The sequence below is a fragment of the Scylla paramamosain genome, chromosome 13 (assembly GCF_035594125.1).
Source record: "Scylla paramamosain isolate STU-SP2022 chromosome 13, ASM3559412v1, whole genome shotgun sequence".
NCBI lineage: Eukaryota > Metazoa > Arthropoda > Malacostraca > Decapoda > Portunidae > Scylla > Scylla paramamosain.
In genome coordinates this window covers 7374145-7397750 of record NC_087163.1, presented here as the reverse complement: position 1 = coordinate 7397750, position 23606 = coordinate 7374145, and the positions used below count along the sequence as shown (strand labels likewise).

Here is a 23606-nt window from a genome sequence, read left to right as displayed (position 1 = left end):
GTATTTTGTCACAATGTTTAAAAATGTTAATTATAAAAGTCTAGTTAGTGATGAACCAACGTTGAATTTATGGGCTGAAATAACCACGTACCATGCTCATTTTTCGGCGCGGGTGCGCACAAACGCACATGCTCGCTCGCACGCACACGCACACACAACACAATACACAACAAACACACACACACACGGATCAGTGGTTTACTTTAGCCACGAAAAAGTTAATCAACCACCACCCTCTCACTGCTGACGCCACCTCTACTCTGTCACTGTTGTGATGTCATCCACTGGCTTATGTCACCGCCGCTTAACCATGTCACACTAATGTTATCACAATGTCAGCATTCAATATACACACCAGTACATCATTAACATTACTCCCGCATCCTCATCCACACTATTACCACGGTTGCCGCACCACCCTTAATGCAACCACCTCCTATGAACACACTACATTCACCACTGCACGCCATTCATATACATACATTTACCTACGGTCGTCTGTTGGTCACCCACATATCTCTTCCAGTACAGAAAGATCTTAAGAGCTCAGCTGGCAGGTCCGTATTCATTAACACTGCTCTCACCATAGCTATTTTCAGACCACAGAGATAAGCCGACTTGAGTTTCTTAATAATGTACAAGTCTTTTTGATTTGTCACTAGATCCATAAAAAAAAAAGTAACCAACGAAAACCTCTTGTATGTTGTGAAGGTGCGGCGCAGTGTTATAGAATGTTTTTTTATAACCACCGATCTTTGGGAAGGACAGACTACTCACGCAGACACAGCAAAATCACTAACCTCGTGGCTTACACCCCGTACATACTTCCTATTGGGTTAAGAGGCTACACGATAAGCACCTGGTCCAAATGCTTCGCCGCACCTTGTTAACCTAACCACTACACTACAGACACTACTTCAACCACATTTGTATTTCTTACTGATGTTAACCTCCAACACTACATACAACTAGTGTACCTTACTATCGAGAAAGGAACGCCTACGTCAACGTCCCGGGCTGCTTATATACCTGCCCCTTTTCCTACTCTTCATGACCCAGCCACCACAATATGTAACGTATTTTTCCTCCAAAATAACGTATACTATTATGGCAATCACCGTTAGAGTCAAACCGAGACGAAACCCACGTTATTCTTCTTGCTCCATGTAGTTTTGTTTGGCTTTGTACCTAGTCTAATATTGGACATAAATGAAAAATACACAATAAAAAATACCTTAATACACACGAGTACGTACGAGTTGGGGTAGATTAATAGTACAAGGCGGTGTAAAACGACAGCGAGATAAATCTAGCTTTTTTATTCAGTAAGCAACTCCAATACACATGTACATATATTTATTGTATTCTTTCATACTTTCCCCAAGTTAATGGTAACCTCCGTGAACGTAGGCAGTGCTCGTAACCGTGTGGTAATTTGTAACTGCCTCCACCGATGTGTTAATGACAGTCCTCACCACAGGAGAGGTCACTTCCACGCTATGTGGGGAAAAAAAGAAAAATTCAAAGTATTTCACTATTGCCAATTTTGCAACGAAGTATTTCACTATCGCTCCTTTCGCAACATAATACTTGCTGTCAAATACAATTTTTAATTATCACTTACGTTTCAGTGATGTAGAGTGTGAAGGGCACGTGCATAATTGCGTAAGAAGTGTGCGTTAAGGTAACATAGCTCACTGAGGTCCTCAGAACAACCCTGAAGTCAGACTTTGTCTCAGTGACGGTGACGTAGGCAGGACTTACGACAACAGATGTGGTAAGGGCGAGACCGTGGTTTATAGGCGTGGGCACAACCTGCAGGAATACAAAATACCGGCATTCTGTAATCACTTACAACACCGTCAGTTATCCTATACTGTCATATACACGACTTCTGAGCAGTGGAGAATTGTAAAAAAATTTAGATATACCCATGATCACAGTGCATAACTCACCACGCGAGTTAATCTGGTCGTAGTGACCAGATTAAACTGGGTCCTGGTGACTGCCACGCTGTGCAAGACCAGGTCAGTCAAGGTCTCGAAAGCGTCGATGGTAACCGTTCGGGTGACAGTGGGTGTTGCTTCTTCCTGAATGACGCGAGATGGAAACCTGAACCCAGCGGCTTGAACGCCGCCCGCCTGAATACCACCTTGCTGGAAACTACCACCGAACACACCGGCTTGGCCAGACACCGGTCTGCCAATGAAAGAACCGCCCTGACCCCCGATGAATGCTGGGCCTTGCTGAGAGGGCAGAGATATCACGCCGCTTTGGGCGGTGAACACTGGAGCTCGTGAAGAAACAGGAACGACTGGCCCGCCAATGAACGCTGGACCATTGGAAGGTTGCGAGAACACACCTTGTCCGCCTTGCGCTGGGATGCCAGCGAAGGTTGGGAGCGTGTTAAATCCTTGTACAACTTGCCCACCAGCACCACCAGCCGATACACCGGAGGAACTTCCGTCATCACTCAGGCCGCCAGGAATGAAGCTCACGCCGAACTGACCAGAGGATCCAGAAACGCCACCTTGATTTGAGCCTGGGATGAACACCGTACCACTGCCACTTCCCACAGGCAAGCCGAATTGGTCGTTTTGGGCAAAATGATTGTATTGCAAACCCTGGGGATTGATGGAAATTTATAATAAGCACAAGGAAAGATTATAAACATGATCAAAAAATAGAGTGGAAGGTAAAATTAGATATCAATTTCATGTTACATTTAGGTTTCCTTCTCGTTTAATACCATCCCTTAACACTTACACTTTGCGCCGCAACAACGTGCAAAGTCACCAATCCCAAGACACCCTGCACTGACAGCATCTGCATCATAAGAAACAATTTATCAATTAACACGCATCTATTACACTATAGTGTTTTTGTATGCACTAGGAAGTTAACCCAAGCGGTGGCGGACAACATAAATGATTTCATTGAACACTACATCACCATAAAACACACACACACACACACTCACCTTCACCCTTTATGTTTCAAGCGAGTTCACAGAAGCTTGGACTCCCTGCTGTAAGGTCTGGAGAAGGAGTGGCGTTGGTCCGGCCACTTGCCCTTTCTTCACCTCCCTTGTTCCCCTCTCCCTTCCTCCGTTCCCTCTCCCCCTTCCCTTGTTTCTTCTCCCTATTCACTCGTTCCCCCTCCCATTCCTTGTACCTCTCATATTACCTTGTTGACTTCATTCTTCTTCCGTTGTTCGTTCTTTCTCTCGTTTTTTTTTTGTAAAGCTGACGACACAGAAGTAAGGAAAACCAACTTGACCTAAAAAGTGCATTACATAATTAAATGTTTACCTACTCATCTGTTATCTACCTCCATCCATCTACGTGGATAGAAAATTTGTAATCACCGTCAGTAAAGATACGTATATAACGGCAAGGATCAAGGGAAGCTGCATATGCCTGTAGCAGCTAGATATGTTCCTTCGTATAGAATCCAGAACTTAAATGAATGTTATGTGGTAATAAAAGGAAACCCATGGCACATTGCACTTATCTTAACTATACAACAGCTGTAACAAGTGTTTGGAGTATGAAAGTAAACACTTGACTGAACCATTACGTAACAGCTGGACAATTTTTCCCATCACCACTTACAAATTTTCTGTTTTTCTTTACTACTCTCTCTCTCTCTCTCTCTCTCTCTCTCTCTCTCTCTCTCTCTCTCTCTCTCTCTCTCTCTCTCTCTCTCTCTCTCTCTCTCTCTCCTTTGTATATGTCCATGCTAACGTTTTTCACAGCAATATGCGTGTTAACAAAAAATTACCATAGGAGAGTGAAAGTGTTTTAGTAAACCTTGACTGACACAGCACAGACTCTTCTTGTCAGGAGCGAGAGGTAGCAGTTACTAGTACAGCGTTAAATGAAGTGTCATATTACTTGCACAAAATAATTACATGCATAAAATATATAATGAACTGATGTGTCGCATCATGACACGATTATGTTACTCGCTTATTATATTTCTTGCAGCTTATGGTACTTGCATTACATCTTCTTGCCTTGCTGAATTTATTGTATTTGGGTCTCGCTGTAGTAAAAGCAAATATAGTAAATTATCGATGCTACTTTGAGCTTTAGAAGGTTACATATCCGCACCTCTTACCTGATTTCCTGTTTCGTTTATTGTACGTTCTATATAAGTGCTGGTCTCTCCACCCCGTTAAAGCAATTATAATGCATACCACTTACGGTGTTAACTAATATTACCATTTAGAAACATAAATGTAACCTCAGCTACTGCCGCCATAAATTCGTGTGGTTGTATGTGTTCAGAGTTTAGCAAGTCTCAGTTTGTTCTGATCTTATGCAGCATTCCAATGTTATGTTTTAAGTCTTCCATTACCTGTTTATAAACCGTCTGAAAAATAAATAACATTTTTTTAATATATTAACTGCAAAATTTAATTGAGATAAGAAACTGGCAGTACACACCCAGACGATAGCTATGGAACTATTGCTTTCCACACGTTACTAAAAACTTCATTACAACCTTCATTTACACTGCTATGCGTTATAACTATTTTGCTACATAACCCTAAAGGACTTAAAATAGATATCGTAACCGACGCGCTAGCTAGGTACATACGTCTTGCCCAACACACTGGTTTCTTCCATCGCCAAAAATTTTTTTTTTTTTTTGTTTGAGATGAAAAATAAGGGCAATAAACAAACGAAGCATTTTTTTACGTATTTTTTTTTTGTGTGATATATTGGTGCATAGGCAAGCTATGAAAAAGAAGTGAACCTAAAATTTACGTTAAAAGGCTTAGGCTCTGTCCTGACGAGAAAGAAAAAGATATATAATTAGCGAGAAGCAAGCCTGCTATGGATACGCAATGTTAACCCACGTCTGGCAGCGTGTTAGCTCCTCAAGCCACCGGACACTGCCTGGTGATTGCATTTAACAGGACCTCGGACAGTTCGACTGTTGGCCCGTCAAGTGTGCCCGATAACGGGCATACCCACCGATCAGGCCCGCTAGTCTGGGCAGGCCTTCGTTAAATGTTCTGAATGATTGTTCCTTGCTTCATTACTTTGGTCGTGGTGACCAACTTACGGTTGTTAAGTTTGTAAACCTGTTACATAAAACTAGCTGTGTATGCATGCTTACAGTACCTGCGTTTGGTTGATCAGTTACACGTTTTTTTTAGTTCATCTTTCTGGCGTATCTACATTGTTACTTTACGTACGTTATAGCCGTACTATTGTTTACTCTAATGAAGTAACCTAAATTTTTATTTCATGAACTATATAGTTTAAACTACTTATTTGTAAACTATATTATTTGTTTACAAAAAGTAAGAAGTCACCTCACGCTTCCTTACCTTACTTTGAGTATCATAATAGGAGCAAGTTTTCATTGCAGGTTATCCTGTAGCCTCACTTGTAGTTGTTTCGAGGGGCACAACCACACAGTTGTTTAGAGTGTGAAAGACAGTTAGAGTGTGAAAGACAGTTGTATCAGTCTAGTTTTATTGTTCATGTCTTGTACAGTAGATGCATTCAACTAAACCTTATGAATATCAATAATAGCCGCCGGTGAAGGCTGTGGAGGTGATGACGCGGGATGCCGTGAAGGTGGTGGTAACGGTGTTGACGTTGGTGCGGACCAATGTTGTAGGCACTGTCTGCCTATAAGGAGGAAAGCGGAAAGGCTCAGATAATAGTTTCTCCGAATAACTATACACGGTACCATTATATAGCATTAAAGCCAAGATTGCTTACACTCTGGTTACTGTGGTAGTGAGCGTTTCGTGGGTAAAAGCGCGGGACGTGTGGGTGAGCGTGATGTATTGTATCTCCGTGCGAGTGACGAATTGGAACTCTGACTTCACGCTGGTTACGGTGACTGTGACAGGAACACGAGTGACTATAGATGTGCTAACCACCAAACTACGAGCAACGGGTGTTGGAACCACCTGTAAAGATACATGATACAACTTAATTAGTGACATGTAAAGATAACTTCATTAGTGATAAAGATATAACTTCATTAGTGACTTTTCAGTAGGTGGATAATGAAAAAAAAAATTATGAAAAAAGTAATGTAGTTCAACTACCGGTAGTAACCGAGTTTAAACAGAGAATCAGCAATTCCTTACTCAAAATAATTCCTTACCAAAACATGACTTACCACAGTTGTAACAGAAGTTTGGGTAACGAAGCTGAATAACGTAGCCGTGCGGGGTTCATTCACAAATACTACGTCTGTTGTAGTGAGGAACCTGTCTATAGTTATTGTGCGAGTCAGCGTCACATCCGGGCGGGCTTGAATAACCTTTGCGGATCCAGCGAAACTTGGGTTTAAGGGCTGAAAACCAGGATTACTGCCTCCCCCAAATTGGAAAGTAGATCCAGGTGCTAAATTATCACCAAACTGAGGCCGAAAGACTCCTGGTGTAGAAAGGAGAGAACCAGTGAATCCTGCGGCCCCAGTGAGGTCTCTTAGTTGACCAAGGAGAATGTTAAATGGGACCGAAGTGCCGGGAAACACTCCACCTGGTCTACCTGCATCATCCCCAAATATGTCCTGGAATGTTCGACCAGGATGAGGATTTACTCCGCCAGAGAATGCCGGACCACTACCAAACGTGTTAATAGGATCCCTGTTAGCAGCACCGGAGTCGCCTGCTACAAAGACAACACCTTCGCCATCGCTCTCTTGCCCGAAAATATTCTGCTGAGGCTGTCCACTCTGCTGTCCAAAAATATTCTGCTGAGGCTGTCCACTCTGCCGTCCAAAAATATTCTGCTCAGGCTGTCCACTCTGCCGTCCAAAAATATTCTGCTCAGGCTGTCCACTCTGCTGTCCAAAAATTATTTGCTGAGGCTGTCCAAAGACGGGGCCTTGTGCTTGAATAGGTGCTTGAAAAGTAGGAAACCTTCTTAAGCCGTACGGAATCTGGAAAATATAAATTTAACGAGTTATAAATTTCACGAGTTAAACATTTAAAATAACAGACGTTCACACATTTCCAGAGCCAGCAAAACCACTGAATATTCATGCTTTGACACGCTTTATGTACCTGAATTTGGCCAAGCGAAGTACTAAGACAACCCAAAAAGGCCACAGCCCACACCACCTTGCACGCAGTCATCTGAAAAGGAGACTTGCTTGTAATCATGTTCTTGAACTACTGCTGTATCAACAACGTACGTACATTCTAAACAAAATTCACCATTACAATAAGCACTCGAATACTATAAAGAAACACCTTACCGTCGACCGAACCGCTCAGTTGAAGAATCTGGTCTCTAATGCCGATGGTCATCAATTCAACCCTGACAACGCCTCGCCACAACCCCAGTGATCCCTCCTTTCCTTCCCGTTCTCCTACCACCTTACCCTCCCTCCGCTCTACCCCATCTCCACACCCCTTCCCTTGTCAATACTAACACTCCAAACTAAAACACCATTCTAAATTTCCTAGTAATTTGAGTTTATATTTAGGAATCATTTGTTACAGACAAGGATGACATATAGTCACTGTCAGTTTACTTTGTTGGAATGTAAATTGGAAGCCTATTTTAACCATTCAGGGAATCCTTTTACTTCATATTGTTGCATGATGAAGTGATTGAAGAAATAAATAAATAAATAAATAAAAGTGTTTAAGGGAAATTATTTGTTTTTCTGGCTGACGAAAAATATAATTCCGATTTCTGCTCTCAGTGTCTAGAAATACTTCCCCATCAATTGCTTTTAGATTATTTGACTTAATTATTTTGATCTACATAATAACAACGACATAACAACTTTGCTGCATTGTTACAACTCTCTCTCTCTCTCTCTCTCTCTCTCTCTCTCTCTCTCTCTCTCTCTCTCTCTCTCTCTCTCTCTCTCTCTCTCTCTCTCTCTCTCTCTCTCTCTCATATATTCCCAGAAATGAGAGACCAAGTCATTCTAAGCCAGGAATATCCTATGGCCATGCTTTTAATGCCTTGGTTTAGAAATTACAGGACTTTTAAATCTGAACGCGCACCAGTGGCAAGTGGCTGCACGCTGGCTGTCCCTCAACGACCAGCTTGTCGATATTGCCATATGACGTTCGTTGTTTCAGTTACTATTTGCAACAACGATTCGAGGCTTCCTTGAATTTTAATTTATCTTCATTTATGAAAACCTTATTGTGTAATCGAATAACATCCTCAAGATGCCAACGACTACAATTGCTGTCCTCTCCTCCTCCCTTCTCCTTCGCCAATTCTTATCGCATTCATATTAAAAGGTATGGTAAATTCTATACTATGCGTTAAAAGCACTTAACAATAGAATATTTCCTACTTAGAATGACTTGATTATACACACTTGAGAATATGTAACTTTCCTCCCGGGATATCCTGTATATATATATATATATATATAGAGAGAGAGAGAGAGAGAGAGAGAGAGAGAGAGAGAGAGAGAGAGAGAGAGAGAGAGAGAGAGAGAGAGAGAGAATGATTTACGGCTTAAATATCACCTGAATTATATTGGCATCATTTACTCACAGCATGCTTTCAATAAAAAAAAAAATTGCACCAACACTCACCAGCTGCACCCCAGCGGTCAAGTGACGGGCGCTCATGCTCATCAGTCTGCGGTCCTTTGCTGTGAGACGAGTGTGTTGGTTGGTGTATATTTCAATACGGTGTTTACACTCGTAGGCGGTTTGGTTCATAAAGATCTACTTGGAGTAACTTTGAAATGGTCTACTGCTGTAACAGGCAACTTTATCGTATAAAGCCCCAACTGTACCTGACAACGCTGTACTGGACCGAGACATATGGTGCTCGTAACTCTCTTACTACTACGATGGAATACCTGGCCGTAAACCAGGCAAATATTATCTTCTGGTATTTTCCATCGAAACATCGCTTTCTGAGACTGTTAGTATAACATGCCCATACCAGAACGTCTCGTGTTACATTCCCATTGGAGTACAGTATTAATTTTCTTCCATAACTATCCATAACTATTCTCGATTAGATGAATTTACCTTTTACGTATATACATCCTTTCGTCCATGATGTATTTTCGTTATCGATGTACACGTGGTCATTCATTGAGTACGTATTTGTGAAACTTTCTGCTGCTACCGGTTAGTGAGATGCCGAAAGTGGTTCACGTGTTACTAACAGTGTCACAGTAATTACGGCAACGTCTTAAGCCATTCAAATTAATTTTCCTTTGAAATTACAGTTTTTGGCTCACAGCAGTTTAGTCTTTCGTGCTTGCTGTGTTTACACCGATTTGGTTTCGCCTGTAACTTCGAACCGCTATGTGCTTCCAAGTTTCACTTGGAAGCACACTGAACCGCATTTTTGTGACAAATTACATAAGAACATAAGAAGTAAGAGAAACTGCAAGAAGCCGCCAGGCTTACACGTGGCAGTCCCTGTATGAAATATACCTACCTATTTCCACCTATCATGCCCATCCATAAATCCTTCTAATCTTCTCTTCAAGCTCCCTAATGTCTTGATTACCGAGTCCGTTCCATTCATCTACTGCTCTATTTGAGAACCAGTTTTTTTCTCATATCTTTTTTAAATCTAAATATTTCAAGCTTGAACCCATTATTTCTTGTTCCGTCCTGGATGCTGATCCTAAGAATTTTGCTTACTTCCATGTTATAACCCTTATACCACTTAGACTTCTATCAAGTCCCCTCTCAACCTACGTCTCTCTTAAAGAACGTAAATTTAACAGTTTCAATCTCGCCTCGTAAGGAATACTCCTCATCCCCTGTATCCTTTTAGTCATTTTCCTTTGTACTGATTATAATAGACCTATATCCTTCCTTACATAAGCGTTCCTGTCTACCTGGCTTCACCTTTCGGTTCTGTTGAATAACAAGTACGGTTTCTTCTAAAATACCTCACTAGGGTGAAATGCTATCCAAATTTTGACATTTCCGCCATGATGCTCAGCAAGTTACTTAAGGCGCATCCACACGGTCGTCGCACACACACTGTTACCAGATAGCAATAGAAAGAGGATAGGAGTGCTGATGACGTCAGAAGCGAGCACCAAAGAGTGTGTCGTAACCGAGATGTTGCACAGTTCCTCTAGCTATTGGATCAAGTAAATCCTCTTAATTTACTTAATGAATAATATTAATACATGAAACACATCCGACACGGCGCCAGTAAAATTCTTCGTACAGGAAAACATGCATAATGTCTGCGCTACGGCGATTTACGCAGTTAACACAATTGAGAAATACATAATAACATCGGCGTCACATTGATTCAATTAAAATACATAAGAAAAGCACACACGGAACATAACACAGTCTTTCAGTACAAAACAAACACGTGCATGTATCAAAATAAACATGTGTATATATCAAAATAATAAATTAAACATCCTATCATTGTTTCTACATAATCATGAAATAATTGATTTCAAAACTACAATACAACTTAGAAGCTCCTCTAGGAACCTTTGGTCTCTACGCTACTCTGCTCTCTGCTACCTTTGCAACTTCTGCTACTGACTTCAATTTCGTAACCTAATATGCTTTAGTTTGCTTTCCCTCAGAAAGTTAATACTATGTTAAGGTCGAAACTTCCATACATTCTCATACACACATATACAATAATACAGTGCAATTCAGGTACAGGATCCTCCCACAGGCGTGGCGGTATATAGAACTTTACCCAATCAGGGCATTAGAGCGAAGTTTGGGGGGTATAAGGAAGGAAAGAGAGAGAGAGAGAGAGAGAGAGAGAGAAGGGGGGGTATTGTAAGCACGGATAAGTGCTTACGGATAAGTCCGCGCACGGACCGATACAGACTCAGCGCGATTCCCACCATGGTGCGAGCTTTCAATCAATAGTATTTCCCTTCTAGATTAGACTTAGCTTTAGGATTAATGTTAAGTATTTCCCCACCCACTCTGTACATTTTCAGTTTGTTAACTGCCAGAATAATAAGCCATTGATTATTATTATTATTATTATTATTATTATCATTATTATTTTAGATGTCACCTCGCTTTTCCCCTCGTTCGGACAGAGTCCCGCTAGGTGCTGCGGTTGCCTTTTCGGTTTGGTACTGCTGCAGCCGATATCATCTCTGCTTCCCGCACCCACGGTCACAATCTCCTTAATGTTTATAACTTTTTTCCTCGTGAGTTATGTTTGCTTGGGCTTTCTCATCCCATCACATCGTATTTCAAAAATAACCGCTGCGCTGGGCCTGGATTTTATTTTCTCTATTCCCCTTCATGTTTTCTTATTTCGTTTTTTTCTTCTTGTTCCATCTTTATGTAATGTAGGTTTATCAGTGTAAAGCCCTTTCCACACAAGGGACAAACGCACGGCGGGCACTCGAATTTGCCCGGAATTCTCTCGCTCTTACAGCTGTTACCAGATCAAACAGTCCAATTAAGGCAGGCAGTAGGCACAGGCAGGCGAACGTATGACCTGGACCAGACACCGGGCAGAGGGCAGAGTCGCAGTGAGTGCAGTGCAGAGAGTGCAGTAAGAGCCGTCAGGCAACGTTGGCGAGTGGACTTAACTTGGTGTTCAGTACAACAGGGACGTAAGAATCGTCGACGGACCGTCAAAGCTAAACGCATAGCTTTGTGTATAATAATTATTGCTATGTGCAAGAAAAAAGGGCAGGAGACAATGACCAACTACTGCTGTTCATGTGTTCTGTTTTCTGCAGTGCTGTGGCCTTTGTCTATTTCTATATCCACACGACATTCCACAGACACGGTTCCCCTATAAAAATCTTAAATGCTAGGTTGCTTCCTTGTCCAGTTATCCATGACCATCTGGACAGACAGGACAATTGCCAGCTAGTGTACAATTGACATACCAGATACCCACGGAGGGCATGGTGTTAACTTCTAACATCGTGAGTCTAGCAACGTGGTCCCTAGTCAGGCGCCCATCCAATGCCTCAACAACGGGCACGGGCACCTCGACGGTTTGCCCGTGGTTTCCACGTCTATAACTACACGTGATCGCCATCCACACCACAAAATTGGTAACAGTGTCTGCCCGCCGTGCATTTGCCCCTCGTGTGGAAGGGGCTTAACGGACACTACCCGTTTTCGTAATTTTGGAACATCGTACACTGGCGAAAGAGGCGTGGAAGTTGCCAGGAACACGACGACTAAATTGGCAAAATTACTTTTGGGAACATCCGCATATAGTTTCTATCTAAACTCTGGTTCATATAACGAACTCCCAGTTCACGTTAAATGGTTGCATGGTTTTCACTTTGTCTGTGTAACTAGTCTTTGTACCATCATTCCCTTCCCGCATTGTCCTCAGTGCACTGCAATTAATTAATTATTAAGGTGGTTAGTGTAATTTTATGGTTATTGTGCACCATGGCATGATGCACCGCACCATTCCCTTTTCACCTTATCCTCACACTGCAGCAATTATCATAGCGCATAATGCAATTTTCTTGGTTTTATGTCATTTTGCACCATGAGTACGATGTACCGCAATGCACGTTAGCAATGACGTACCGCAGTAGACGCTAGCAACAACCACTTGTCTCCCGAGGCCACAGAAACTGACTTAAAAATACGTGTGTTGAAAACACATCAGTTTCTAACGTCATCTGTCGGTCTTTGTCTGGTAATGAAGGAGAAAACTATGGTATCACATGGTAAAACGGTTATGGGAAAGCAGTTTGTTTCCAGATCAACTTCCCTCACTTCCCTCACTTCAGCGCTTATAGGATATGGTAACAGCGTTTGCCCGACAACAGTGTCCGAAACTGTTCGACCATATGGACGCACCCTTACTTTCAGGTTTATGAGGAACATACTTTTGGTCGTATATTTATTATAACAACCTTTTTGCTTGGTACTTCAATTGTAATGTACTATTTCCGTGTTAATTTTCTCCACAATACTCTATGGTGGAGATATAAAAAAAGTAAGCCTTGATCTTCAGTGATATCCGTAGGTGGTGGATGTGACGGTAACGGTGATATAACGATGACTTGTGGTGGTGACCCGTTGGAGCAGTGTCTGGACTGAATGTACCGGAACGGTCTTTAGCTGTGTAGAATTATACAGCATTAGGAAAACCAGCAGCATGATGTACTTACTACGTCAATAGCCTAACAGATAACCCAGCCAGATGTCATCCCTTACTATTCACTTTATAGAACAACTATTCACTATTTAGAAACTTTATATAGAACAACTATTCACTATTTAGAACATAAACTAGTTTTTCATTGTAGATAGCTATTCATTGTAGATAGAATATAGAACCAATAGAATATTATAACATTGTAGATTGCTATTCATTGTAGATATATAACCAATAGAATATAACTAAAACTTCATTGTAGATTGCTATTCATTTTAGATAAGCTATTCATTGTAGATAGAATATAGAACCAATAGTAGAATATAGAACCAATAGAATATTATAACATTGTAGATTGCTATTCATTGTAGATATATAACCAATAGAATATAACTAAGAAACTTCATTGTAGATTGCTATTCATTTTAGATAGAATATAGAACCAATAGAATATAACATCTTACTATTCACTATATAGAACATAACTAAGAAACTATTCATTGTAGATAGCTATTCAGCTACTCATTGTAGATAGCTATTCATTGTAGATAGAATATAGAACCAATTTACAGGTCGATCAATTTAAATTTTAAAAGATAACTGTTAAAGTTTGTCCCACCTCACTTCCAACGTTAACACGCTCTAAAAACACAGAATCTTACCTCATGCTGATGAACGAAGTGCGTGACGGTGTGGTACAACTGTTTCCTCTCCGTTTCAGTTACGAAGGTTGTGTACACCGAGACTGCTGTCCGTACCGGATTCACCTGACTAGTCTGGGACACCACCGACACCTGGAAAATTTTCAGGTTCAATTTTTTTTTTTTTTTTTTTTTTTTAGCAAATTCCCAGCTATTGACTGACGCTAGTGATTATTACTATTGGCTAACAAGAGACTATGGAGAGTTAACACTAACTGGAGTAGAGGTTACAATAATGACGCTGGTAACAGTGGTGGAATCAATCGGAACGTAAGAATATTCGGTTACGAGATGCGTCGCCGTAACAGGATGGATGATGACCGAGCTGACCCAGACATCTGAAGTCACGGGAACGCGGATGACTTGAGTGACAGTTGTCGTGACCTGTCATGAAAAAAAAGTGTTGTACTTGAAATAACTAACTACCAACACTATTCCAGTTTCTTCATATGCTGAACTTTCATGCGCTAGTTAACATCTAATACAATGCACGGTGAACTTTCATGGGCTAATTAACATCTAATACAATATACTTACCGTAACAGTTTGAGTTACTACCTCAGGTTGTATGTATGGTTGGTGAGTATCATACTGGCAGGTGGCCTGTTAAAACGGTGGTACAAGTCTACTTAATATTCAGTAAAAAGATTGATTAATATTCGGTAAAGTGCTTAATATTCGGTAAAGATTTCTTTTCAGTAAAAGATTTTTTGTCATATTATCGTTTAAATATTATGAGATACTTCCGTTAAGATACCAAGCTTTAAGATTCCATAAACTATCCTTTCACCCATTACAAAACAAACGCGAGTACATACGCGAGCCACAAGTGCCATTAAGAATACACTGCCCGCGCAGAACATAGTGCAGATATCACGCTCGTTCTGCAAAACATCAACAATAATACTAAACCATCACAAAAAATACCCACGCCTATAACATCAACACCAACACCAAGTCCACACCCCTCACCTTCTGGCGTCCAGAACCAACCCGTTACTGCCGTTCTTCCTTCACCCACTTGCCTCGTACCCTCGCAGAGCTGCCGGCGTGTTCGATTCAGTCCTTTGGCTTCACCTTAGTTTTCCTCGCCATGAACTTGAGAGATACTATATTAAGACTTTTTTTTTACCATTATACATTAAGAAACCGAATCCCAAGACAAAATCACAACACGACGTGGATTTCACCAAACCACATTAAGACGACTTTCTAAAAGGCTGTGATTACCAGAAAGCTGTGGAATTTAAAGTGAAAGTGATTGTTTAAAATGCTCGTTTCACCTGTACGTGCACGGCGTGAATAGTTCATCCATCCTAATATCGGCCAGTCCTAACAGGCCTTCTCCATCGAATCCAATCTCTCCTTTCCACGGCACTGGGGAAGATTGCAATTCATCTTGTGTGCCGTTCAATCGCCAGTACTGCTCGTGTGTCCACTGTTGTTCTCCATCCAGTTCTCCATCTCTCAATGCACGTACCACTGATCACAATGTTCCCACCTCCCTAGGTATTACAGTCACTCTGGTCGCCACTGTCATCACCGCCATCATTATCGCTACTACAATTACCAGCACCGCTACTATAATTACCATCAGCATCACCAGAATCATCATCATCACCATTATCACCACCGCCATCACCACTGGGAGATAGAAAGTTGCGAATCTTGACATTATGCTCACTACTGATAAAAACGATATTATTTAACTCCAGTAATATTATAGAAAGCAGTCCCTTTCTTCCCGTGCACATCAAGCGCATACCCATAACCACCCCCGTGTCTGTCAGCCGTCGTCGCCACAGCCTGGAACACGATCGCCACCACACAACCTTACCTAATCCCAGTTGCTAGTCAACAGTAAAGTTTCAAGTTTCAGATAAAGAAGACGTTTTCACACGTCTGGATAAACAGAAGCATCTCCAGTAACATACACCACGTCATAAGCATCTACTTCTACCCCGAAAAAAAAAAAAAAAACATTTGTGCTTTAATTCTGGGTGATTACCCATTTGTTAGGTACTCATGGTAGCCTTCCCCTTCCGAGAAAAGGGCAGCAGAATTTGTTAGCATTTAATATCTTACCTTTAATTACCAAATTGTAGTTTTTTTAAGAAGTGGTTATTTTGCTATCTACATTTTTTTTTTTTTAATGAAAATGAACACTTGATGGTAATACTGCTGTCACTTTTCATTAAACCTCTGCCGAGGTTACTGTACTGTATCTTTTAATTTTCAAAGTAATGAAAATGAACACTGAATGGTAAGACTGCTGTCACCAGCGGAGTGTTTGCATGGTTTAAGAGTCATGTTTTACCTCTTTAATATATATATAATATATATATAATATATATAATATATATATAATATATATATATATATATATATATATATATATATATATATATATATATATATATATATATATATATATATATATATATATATATATATATATATATATATATATATATATATATATATATATATAAATAATGAATTGCACTTGCATTTAAAACTATATATATTAATAATGAATTGCACTTGCATTTAAAACATCAGATTCTTGTGAATATTACTATTATATGTTCGTAATACTGCACTTATTTTATATAAGCGTAATACTGCACTTTGTACTTTATTTTATATAATCCAGTACAAACAATTCGATTCGCTCTGTACTTTATTTTATATAATCCAGTACAAACAATTCGATTCGCTCTGTACTTTATTTTATATAATCCAGTACAAACAATTCAATTCGCTCCCACCTTATAGAATCAAATTACAGAACCAGGCCCTACCCCTTTGTTTCCTCATACTACGTGATCTTTGTGTATGGTCTTCCGCTCCTGCAATATTATTATTATGTATTGCATCAGTCTAGCAGTATCTCTAAGCACATATACTGCATCACTCTAGTATCTAAGCACATAGTATCTAAACACATGCACACCCAAAATGAAGCCTCGTATTGCCCTCCTAATATGTCTGTTACATTGCCTACTGCTTATCTTCCCCACTCCTAGTAGATGGTCAATAACAAGTTATGTTAAATAACCAGGTGGTTATAATAAACAAAACGTACGGCCTATGCATCGTTTTATTACGCCATTTCAGACATTACATGACACGTTTTAAGGGTTATTCTATATCCGTCGACTCATCGAAACCGAGTTAATGATAGCCCCCATGGACATACACGATGTTTGTTGCAGTGTGGTAGTTCGTGACAGCTTCCACGGACGTGCTGATAACCGTTCTGACCACTGGTGAAGTCACTGTCACGCTGTAGAGACAAGTTTTACTTAAGCAGGCACAAAAAAAAAAAAAGCCTCCCGAAACAAACTACTGGTATGTGATGTGGCATGCGATTTTTTTTTTTTTTTTTTTTTGTACAGAATACAAGACGATACTCACGTTTCTGTAGAGGTGAGAGTGAAGGGGACGTGCATAATGTCATAAGAAGTGTGGGTTATAGTGACATAGCTCACCGACGTCCTCAGAACAACCCTGAAGTCCGACTTGGTGTCAGTGACTGTGACGTACGCAGGGCGAACGACGACAGACGTGGTAAGGGCGAGGCCGTGGTTGACGGGCGTGGGCACAACCTGCAGGGAAAAAAAAAAAAAAAGCATTATCAACCTATGGAACTGCATACAACCTTTCCAGATAAATTGGAGAATACGCAGTGCAGATCAGATGAACTATAGTATAATGCACATCACAAAAAGCAATATAAAATACAACTAAAGCGTTAGTTACAGGTAGTCATGACAAAATGCAATATAAAATACAACTAAATAGTTAGTTACAGGTAGATGAATTAGTCATGACAAAATGCAATATAAAATACAACTAAATCGTTAGTTACAGGTAGATGAATTATATAATATAATGCACATGACAAGACAAAACGCAATATACAATATTCCAACTAAATTATTAGCTATAGGTAGTAATACAATTAGAGAAATGAAGTAAAATTCAAAATGAACTTACGATTTTAGTCACTCTGGTCGTAATAACAAGAGAAAACTGGGTCCTGGTGACTGCCACGCTGTGCAAGACCAGATCAGTCAGGGTCTCGAAGGCGTCAATGGTAACCGTTCGGGTGACAGTGGGTGTTGCTTCTTCCCGAATGACGCGAGATGGAAACCTGAGCCCAGCGGCTTGAACGCCGCCCGCCTGAACACCACCTTGCTGAAAACCGGCGCCGGATGCACCGGCTTGGCCAGACACCTGTCCGCCAATGAAAGAGCCACCCTGACCTCCGATGAATGCTGGGCCTTGCTGAGACGGCAGAGAGATCACACCACCTTGTCCTGTAAATGTTGTCCCTTGCTGAGAGGGTGGAGAAATAACGGCGCCTTGACCGCCAATGAACGCTGGACCTTGCTGAGACGGCAGAGAGATCACGCCACCTCGCCCGGTGACTGCTGGCCCTTGCTGCGAGGACAGAGAGACAACGCCTGCGCCACCCTGTCCAGAAACGCCACCGGAAGTAGAGAATGGGTTAGGAGGGAGACCGATTTGAACTCAACACCAAGCAGGCCGGGCATAGTCCCGTCACTGCCACTTCCGTGAGACGAAAGAGAACTCACCTGAGGGAACTGGCCAGGTCCTCCAATAAATACAGGGCTAGGCGGCGCGCTGCCACTGCCAAATAAGCCAAACTGACCACCAGATCCCGGATGGTAAATCACTCCCTGAAATTAAATATGGAAGAGTAATAATAGTTGGTATAGAAGATTAACGACACCAGATCCCGGATGGTAAATCACTCCCTGAAATTAAATATGGAAGAGTAATAATAGTTGGTATAGAAGATTAACGACGAGAGAAATTGACGAGACACAAGTTATTCTTGGAACAGGTTCTATTCACCCAAATTTTTCATCAAGTTAATCGCAAAATAATTCTCACATAACTTGGAAGCAGATCCTAGAACATTCCTCAAGATCTTGAAACACTACGTTTACGCGCTACTTACATCTTGAGCCACAACAAGCTGCAACACCGCCATACCCAACACGATCTTATCCATAGCAAACATATCTGGAAGCAAAATTGAGTTACAATACAAAACACGATCTCCTCCATAACAAACATACCTGGAAACAAAATTGAAAGTTTCATTACAGAAGCTACAACTACACGGTTGATTCTCTTATTTCCGGGATCTTAATTTATGTAATATTATTTTCTGCTTATATTCTGTGCTGCATCAACAAATATCAACTCTACATAACACAATATATAAACAAACCTTCAACCACAAGTACCCACAAGTGCTGAGGACTTAACGCAGGAAAAGCTAGACCGAAACTGACCACGGATAAGCGCTCTGCTGCGTCATTGCCTGCCATCCTCTTCCTTGACCCATTCCCTAACAGCCTTCACGTACGTCTGGTAGCGAGAAGGTACAAGGAAATAGCGAATGAGGTCATTACGTCTTTACATTAAACGAAAAGGACAAGTAAATGCTTATAGGATATTTTGCACGAAAGGAAGAACGATGATCAGTAAGCGTATAATACTAAAGCTCTTGTGGTACTCATGAGTTGTTTGGTAGGCGATAATGATAGCACATGGAGGCAGATGAAGTCAGGACGGACGAGCATACGCAACACAAATATTTTCACACAGCCGAAACTTGTGGACTAAGAAACAGTTTTGCATTATAAAGTGACGTAAATCTTACTACACTGCTCTATTAACGTAACAATAGAAAGTTGAAATACCTCCCTACCTATTATTGAATCATATTCAATATTGAATCATTTTCTTATGTCATCAATCCATTGTCACTGTAAAACTGATAGCAATGAATGACAGTTTAGAAGTGTAGCTTGCTGGCGGAAAGGGTCGGAAGGTGATATGTGAATAGACAAAAACATTAATGGTCTCATGTTGGTAATATATTATAACCATAAGTGAATGCCCTCGCATGGGGGAAACACGGAAATCGAAGCAGAAGTACTTTATTCTCTAAGATTCTGATGAAGGTGACAATCAGAACGCTAAAATAAAGTAATTCGCCTCACCACCACATTCATGTCGAATTTTTAGGTTACGGTTATGTTCGAATATGTCAAAAGTATCGAAGAAGTGTGCGCGAGTGTCTGAAGCCTTGGATGGAGTGAACGAATCTCCCAATAGTGCCTTGAGTGTTTAAAAAAAATAATCTATACAGAAAAATTATATCCACCATTTTACAACGAATTTGTTAATATTTGTAACAATATGTTATTCAGAGCTTGTTAGAAACATGTATGAATTATTCGATTTTTTAATCTATTAGCAATTCTTGACGAAGCCAGACCCAAATGAGAGGATCAGACAAGTTAGACCGTCGCTACTGCAGCCTATATAAGACGGTTCAAAATAATTAGTCTCGAACTTCGTATACAACTGTGGTCAGGTGAGGTGAGTACTAAGCGGTTGTCGTGAACTCCTGTGAGACTGTGGTGTTTGTTGACGAGTTTGGGAGCGATGAATTGATGAGTTTGGCCTTCTTCTTCAGATGGCTGTTTCGGTCGTGAATGTAGTGATCCTTCTGGGAGTGTTTCTTGGGGTGAGTGTCTTAGATTTGATCCTTCTCATGGCTTGATAGTTATGAAGTTACCTCCAGAAATTACCTTTAGAGTTAAGTACTCACTGTAATCTTTCGTCCGTAGGATTGTGCACACTCCCAAGAGCTGAAATATGAAACTCATCCTCCGTACGTGCAGTCAACTGTTCAGACTCTGACGTCTACCACGACTGTGTGTATTGTCTCCAAGTCTTGCGAGGGCTTCGTAAGACAGTGTGATAATTAATCTACTGTAAAGTTAATTGTTCTTGGCAATGATCACATGATTATTTACTTATTTATTTATTTTTTAAGGTGGTTGTCACCCATACTGTTCGTCAAATGGTTACCTCCGGCGTGGCTGACGAAATAGTAACTACTTATACTCCTGTGGTGACTTCTCTTGTCACGGAATACAACTTTACTGGAATCGGTGTAGGGGCGGATACAGCGGTTATCACTAGTACCAGCACACCGGTAAGGGTCGATTCCTTGCCTGGGTGGGAGATCATATCCATAGCATAGGAAGGTTTTAATGCCTTGTACGATGTGATGCCTTATATCAATACCTTTTTCAACAGGTCCTCGTATAGGAAGGTTTTAATGCCTTGTACGATGTGATGCCTTATATTAATACCTTTTTCAACAGGTCCTCGTGGTAACGAGCACCCGGGTCATCAGCCCTGTTAGAACCTTCGTTTCGATTTTCTCTTCCTTCACAACGGTTATTGTAACGGATGACTTCGTGTTCTCGGTCACTAGTGAGGTGACATGGCTTACGGTGAGTTTATACTTGTAGTAATCCACGAGCCCGATTGATTTTAGTCGTGGTGAAATGGTGATATTGGTTTTGTCTTAAACTATTGTCATCAAACTTTTAACTCAGACCCAGATCAGCCCCGTCTACGAGACCCGCGTGTTACAGCAAGCGGTGGCGACTACAACTACGCACTACTCCACGGTCACTACAACACTAACCACTCACGAATACGGTTACCACAACTAGTGCGTGGGATTTGAATACGATGTGTTTCCGTTCTGAGAATAATAAAGTCAATTGGTTAACTTTTTCTTTTATTGTTATTGAAGTACTGAGTGAGCTGCATTGAGTGACATGAAAGGTTTCAACAGGTGAATCGAGGGATGATAGCATGTTCATTGACAAATGGATAATGGTTCTAAGTAAAAGCTACATTCGAATCAAAATTCAGAACTAACAACGAACATGAAAAATGTGTAATCCTGCGGAAACATAAAGGGTTGTTATCTCGCACAACATGTCATGGGTTATCATCTCCTACAAAATAACTTCTCAGGATTTATAACAAATATGAAATGAAATATTGCTGCAACTATTAGTAGCCCCGTCTCGGTGGTCAAGGCTTAAATTACTCAATGATTAAATGGGCTGTGTAACACACTAGTCTCTGCGGATTGCTTGGCTTAAGTGGTACTGTAACATAACGTTGGATTCAAGTTGACCCCCATATGTTTTTGAATTTTCAGTAGGTTAAGGGAACCAGCCTGTGTTTGCTGAGATCACGTACGTAGTAGCATGGCTGCATCCTGCATGAGATATACTAGCGTCCTGCTCAGTGTTGATCGTTCACGTTATTTGCAAAATGTTTACTAGAGTACGGTTGTCTTGTGTATAACACATTGAGAAAAGTTCAATTTCTGAAGGCAGATAATTATCTCAGGACTACCTGCTCATTGCTTTTAATTATGTACTACAGTTATCGGCGGCCATTCCCGACCACAGACGCTCCGATGCACGCAGAAGCCTCATTTGTCCGTCCTTTGTGAAATGCATAAGAACATAAGAAATAAGAGAAGCTGTAAGAAGCCATCATGCCTACATGGCAGTCCCTGTATAAAATGTATCTACCTATTTCCACTATCATCCCAATCCATAAATGTCTAATCCTCTCGTAAAGCTCCCTAATGACTCGGCACTAACGAGTTGATTACTGAGTCCGTTCCATTCATCTATCATTCTATTTGAAAACTAATCCTATATCCTTTCTAAAACTTTATTTTTTTCAGGCTTGAACCAGTTATCTTTTGTTCTATCCTGGTTACTGATCCTAAGAATTTTGCTTACGTCCCACTTGTTGCAACCCTTATACCACTTAAAGACTTCTATCAGGTCCCCTCTTAACTTACGTCTTTCTAAAGAATGTAAATTTAACAGCTTCAATCCCGTTTCGTAATGAATACTCCTCATCCCCTGTATCCTTTTAGTCATTCTCCTTTGTACTGATTCTAACAGACCTATATCTTTCCTGTAATGTGGGGACCAGAACCGCACAGCGTAGTCTAGATGAGGTCTGACCAGCACCAAATATAACTTCCGGCCTTCTACTCTTTAACAGTATTAAAAATTAATTTTAATACTCTGTTTGCCCTATTTTTGGCCTCTATGCATCACTTTCTTGGAGTTCAGAGCTAACTATAACTCCTAAATCTTTTTCGTAAACCGAACCTGCCAGAGCTTCATTGTTTATTGTATACCTACTGTGTGAGTTTCCTCTACCTACGCTAAGTACTTTGCATTTGTTGATATTAAACTGTATTTGCCATCTGTCTGTCCATTTGTTCATCCTATCCAAATCTGCCTGCAAGGCGATGGCATCCGATTCTGACCTAATTAATATACTTATCTTCGTGTCATCCACAAATTTACTAACCACCACTAATTCCACTATCCAAGTCATTGATATATATTAAAAACAACAATGGCCCTAAAACTTATCCCTGTGGCACCCCACTAATTACTTGACTTCACTCAATTTAGAGCCGTTTATTACAACTCTTTGTCGCCTGTCGCCCATGACCTTATCCAGTGTAACCCCTTTCCATCTATCCCGGTCCCCCATAATCTTTCTCAGGAGCATCTGATGGAATACCTTGTCAAACGCTTTACTGAAGTCCAGATATAGGATGTCATAACTATCACCATTATCTGCCGCCTCGTAAACTTTACTTTAAAAACTTAACAAGTTCGCCAGGCAAGATTTTTCCTTTGTGAAGCCATGCTGTGACTGATTTATCAAGTTATGTTTGCTCCCTAATGCTCCCTAATGTTCTTCGCTATTACTGACTCTATTATTTTACCTACAACAGAAGCTAAGCTGACAGATCTATAATTACGTTAGTTTTATCACCTATCTTAAAGATGAGTACTACATTCGCCTACCTACACATTACCGGTACCTCACCTGAGTCAAGTGATTTCCTGAAGACAGGAACTAACGG

General features: G+C 40.7%; 5 protein-coding genes across 7 annotated transcripts; 1 reads left to right on the top strand and 4 right to left on the bottom strand.

Annotated features, from left to right (window-relative positions):
* Positions 1 to 1303: 1303 nt before the first annotated feature.
* On the bottom strand, positions 1304 to 3079 carry LOC135106396 (uncharacterized). The gene is made up of 5 exons (XM_064015377.1): positions 2981 to 3079; positions 2767 to 2826; positions 1956 to 2624; positions 1625 to 1815; positions 1304 to 1497 (listed from the first exon to the last, which is right to left on the bottom strand). Exons 2-5 carry the CDS (start codon positions 2824 to 2826, stop codon positions 1386 to 1388), a joined length of 1032 nt encoding a protein of 343 aa, XP_063871447.1. The 5' UTR covers positions 2981 to 3079; the 3' UTR covers positions 1304 to 1385.
* Positions 3080 to 5475: 2396 nt separating this feature from the next.
* Positions 5476 to 7327, bottom strand: LOC135106157 (uncharacterized). The gene is made up of 5 exons (XM_064014952.1): positions 7240 to 7327; positions 7046 to 7117; positions 6154 to 6921; positions 5745 to 5938; positions 5476 to 5651 (listed from the first exon to the last, which is right to left on the bottom strand). The coding sequence occupies exons 2-5, from the start codon at positions 7115 to 7117 to the stop codon at positions 5543 to 5545; spliced, it is 1143 nt and encodes a 380-aa protein (XP_063871022.1). The 5' UTR covers positions 7240 to 7327; the 3' UTR covers positions 5476 to 5542.
* A 5474-nt stretch (positions 7328 to 12801) lies between these two features.
* On the bottom strand, positions 12802 to 14806 carry LOC135106395 (uncharacterized). The gene is made up of 6 exons (XM_064015376.1): positions 14747 to 14806; positions 14593 to 14658; positions 14312 to 14377; positions 13991 to 14158; positions 13736 to 13867; positions 12802 to 13036 (listed from the first exon to the last, which is right to left on the bottom strand). The coding sequence occupies exons 2-6, from the start codon at positions 14635 to 14637 to the stop codon at positions 12926 to 12928; spliced, it is 522 nt and encodes a 173-aa protein (XP_063871446.1). The 5' UTR covers positions 14638 to 14658; positions 14747 to 14806; the 3' UTR covers positions 12802 to 12925.
* A 2053-nt stretch (positions 14807 to 16859) lies between these two features.
* LOC135106393 (uncharacterized) lies at positions 16860 to 19158 on the bottom strand. 2 transcript variants are annotated; one of them, XM_064015372.1, is made up of 6 exons: positions 19044 to 19158; positions 18768 to 18832; positions 18379 to 18483; positions 17777 to 18256; positions 17195 to 17385; positions 16860 to 17063 (listed from the first exon to the last, which is right to left on the bottom strand). In XM_064015372.1, the coding sequence occupies exons 1-6, from the start codon at positions 19141 to 19143 to the stop codon at positions 16952 to 16954; spliced, it is 1053 nt and encodes a 350-aa protein (XP_063871442.1). In that variant the 5' UTR covers positions 19144 to 19158; the 3' UTR covers positions 16860 to 16951. The 2 variants fall into 2 exon arrangements, with proteins under 2 accessions (XP_063871442.1, XP_063871443.1); XM_064015373.1 differs by having other exon boundaries at positions 19064 to 19121.
* A 939-nt stretch (positions 19159 to 20097) lies between these two features.
* Positions 20098 to 21413, top strand: LOC135106394 (uncharacterized). 2 transcript variants are annotated; one of them, XM_064015375.1, is made up of 6 exons: positions 20098 to 20203; positions 20301 to 20351; positions 20455 to 20541; positions 20664 to 20825; positions 20998 to 21129; positions 21241 to 21413. In XM_064015375.1, exons 2-6 carry the CDS (start codon positions 20301 to 20303, stop codon positions 21352 to 21354), a joined length of 546 nt encoding a protein of 181 aa, XP_063871445.1. In that variant the 5' UTR covers positions 20098 to 20203; the 3' UTR covers positions 21355 to 21413. The 2 variants fall into 2 exon arrangements, with proteins under 2 accessions (XP_063871445.1, XP_063871444.1); XM_064015374.1 differs by having other exon boundaries at positions 20099 to 20203; positions 21235 to 21413.
* Positions 21414 to 23606: the final 2193 nt, after the last annotated feature.

Excerpts from the sequence above, each read along its gene's own strand:
- LOC135106396 (XM_064015377.1), bottom strand. The coding sequence starts at position 2,826 with ATGCTGTCAGTGCAGGGTGTCTTGGGATTGGTGACTTTGCACGTTGTT. Across the intron at positions 1,816-1,955 it reads CGACCAGATTAACTCGCGTG|GTTGTGCCCACGCCTATAAA; the intron begins GTGAGTTATGCA and ends GTATTCCTGCAG. Across the intron at positions 1,498-1,624 it reads ACACTCTACATCACTGAAAC|CGTGGAAGTGACCTCTCCTG; the intron begins GTAAGTGATAAT and ends TTCCCCACATAG.
- LOC135106157 (XM_064014952.1), bottom strand. The coding sequence starts at position 7,117 with ATGACTGCGTGCAAGGTGGTGTGGGCTGTGGCCTTTTTGGGTTGTCTT. Across the intron at positions 6,922-7,045 it reads CTTCGCTTGGCCAAATTCAG|ATTCCGTACGGCTTAAGAAG; the intron begins GTACATAAAGCG and ends TATATTTTCCAG. Across the intron at positions 5,652-5,744 it reads ACTACCACAGTAACCAGAGT|GCAGACAGTGCCTACAACAT; the intron begins GTAAGCAATCTT and ends TCCTCCTTATAG.
- LOC135106395 (XM_064015376.1), bottom strand. The coding sequence starts at position 14,637 with ATGTTCTGCGCGGGCAGTGTATTCTTAATGGCACTTGTGGCTCGC. Across the intron at positions 14,378-14,592 it reads TAATGGCACTTGTGGCTCGC|GCCACCTGCCAGTATGATAC; the intron begins GTATGTACTCGC and ends CCGTTTTAACAG. Across the intron at positions 13,868-13,990 it reads TTATTGTAACCTCTACTCCA|GTGTCGGTGGTGTCCCAGAC; the intron begins GTTAGTGTTAAC and ends AAAATTTTCCAG.
- LOC135106393 (XM_064015372.1), bottom strand. The coding sequence starts at position 19,143 with ATGGCAGGCAATGACGCAGCAGAGCGCTTATCCGTGGTCAGTTTCGGT. Across the intron at positions 18,833-19,043 it reads GTGGGTACTTGTGGTTGAAG|ATATGTTTGCTATGGATAAG; the intron begins GTTTGTTTATAT and ends TTTTGCTTCCAG. Across the intron at positions 18,257-18,378 it reads GACCTGGCCAGTTCCCTCAG|GGTGGCGCAGGCGTTGTCTC; the intron begins GTGAGTTCTCTT and ends GTTTCTGGACAG.
- LOC135106394 (XM_064015374.1), top strand. The coding sequence starts at position 20,301 with ATGGCTGTTTCGGTCGTGAATGTAGTGATCCTTCTGGGAGTGTTTCTT. Across the intron at positions 20,352-20,454 it reads TTCTGGGAGTGTTTCTTGGG|GATTGTGCACACTCCCAAGA; the intron begins GTGAGTGTCTTA and ends TTTCGTCCGTAG. Across the intron at positions 20,826-20,997 it reads TCACTAGTACCAGCACACCG|GTCCTCGTGGTAACGAGCAC; the intron begins GTAAGGGTCGAT and ends CTTTTTCAACAG.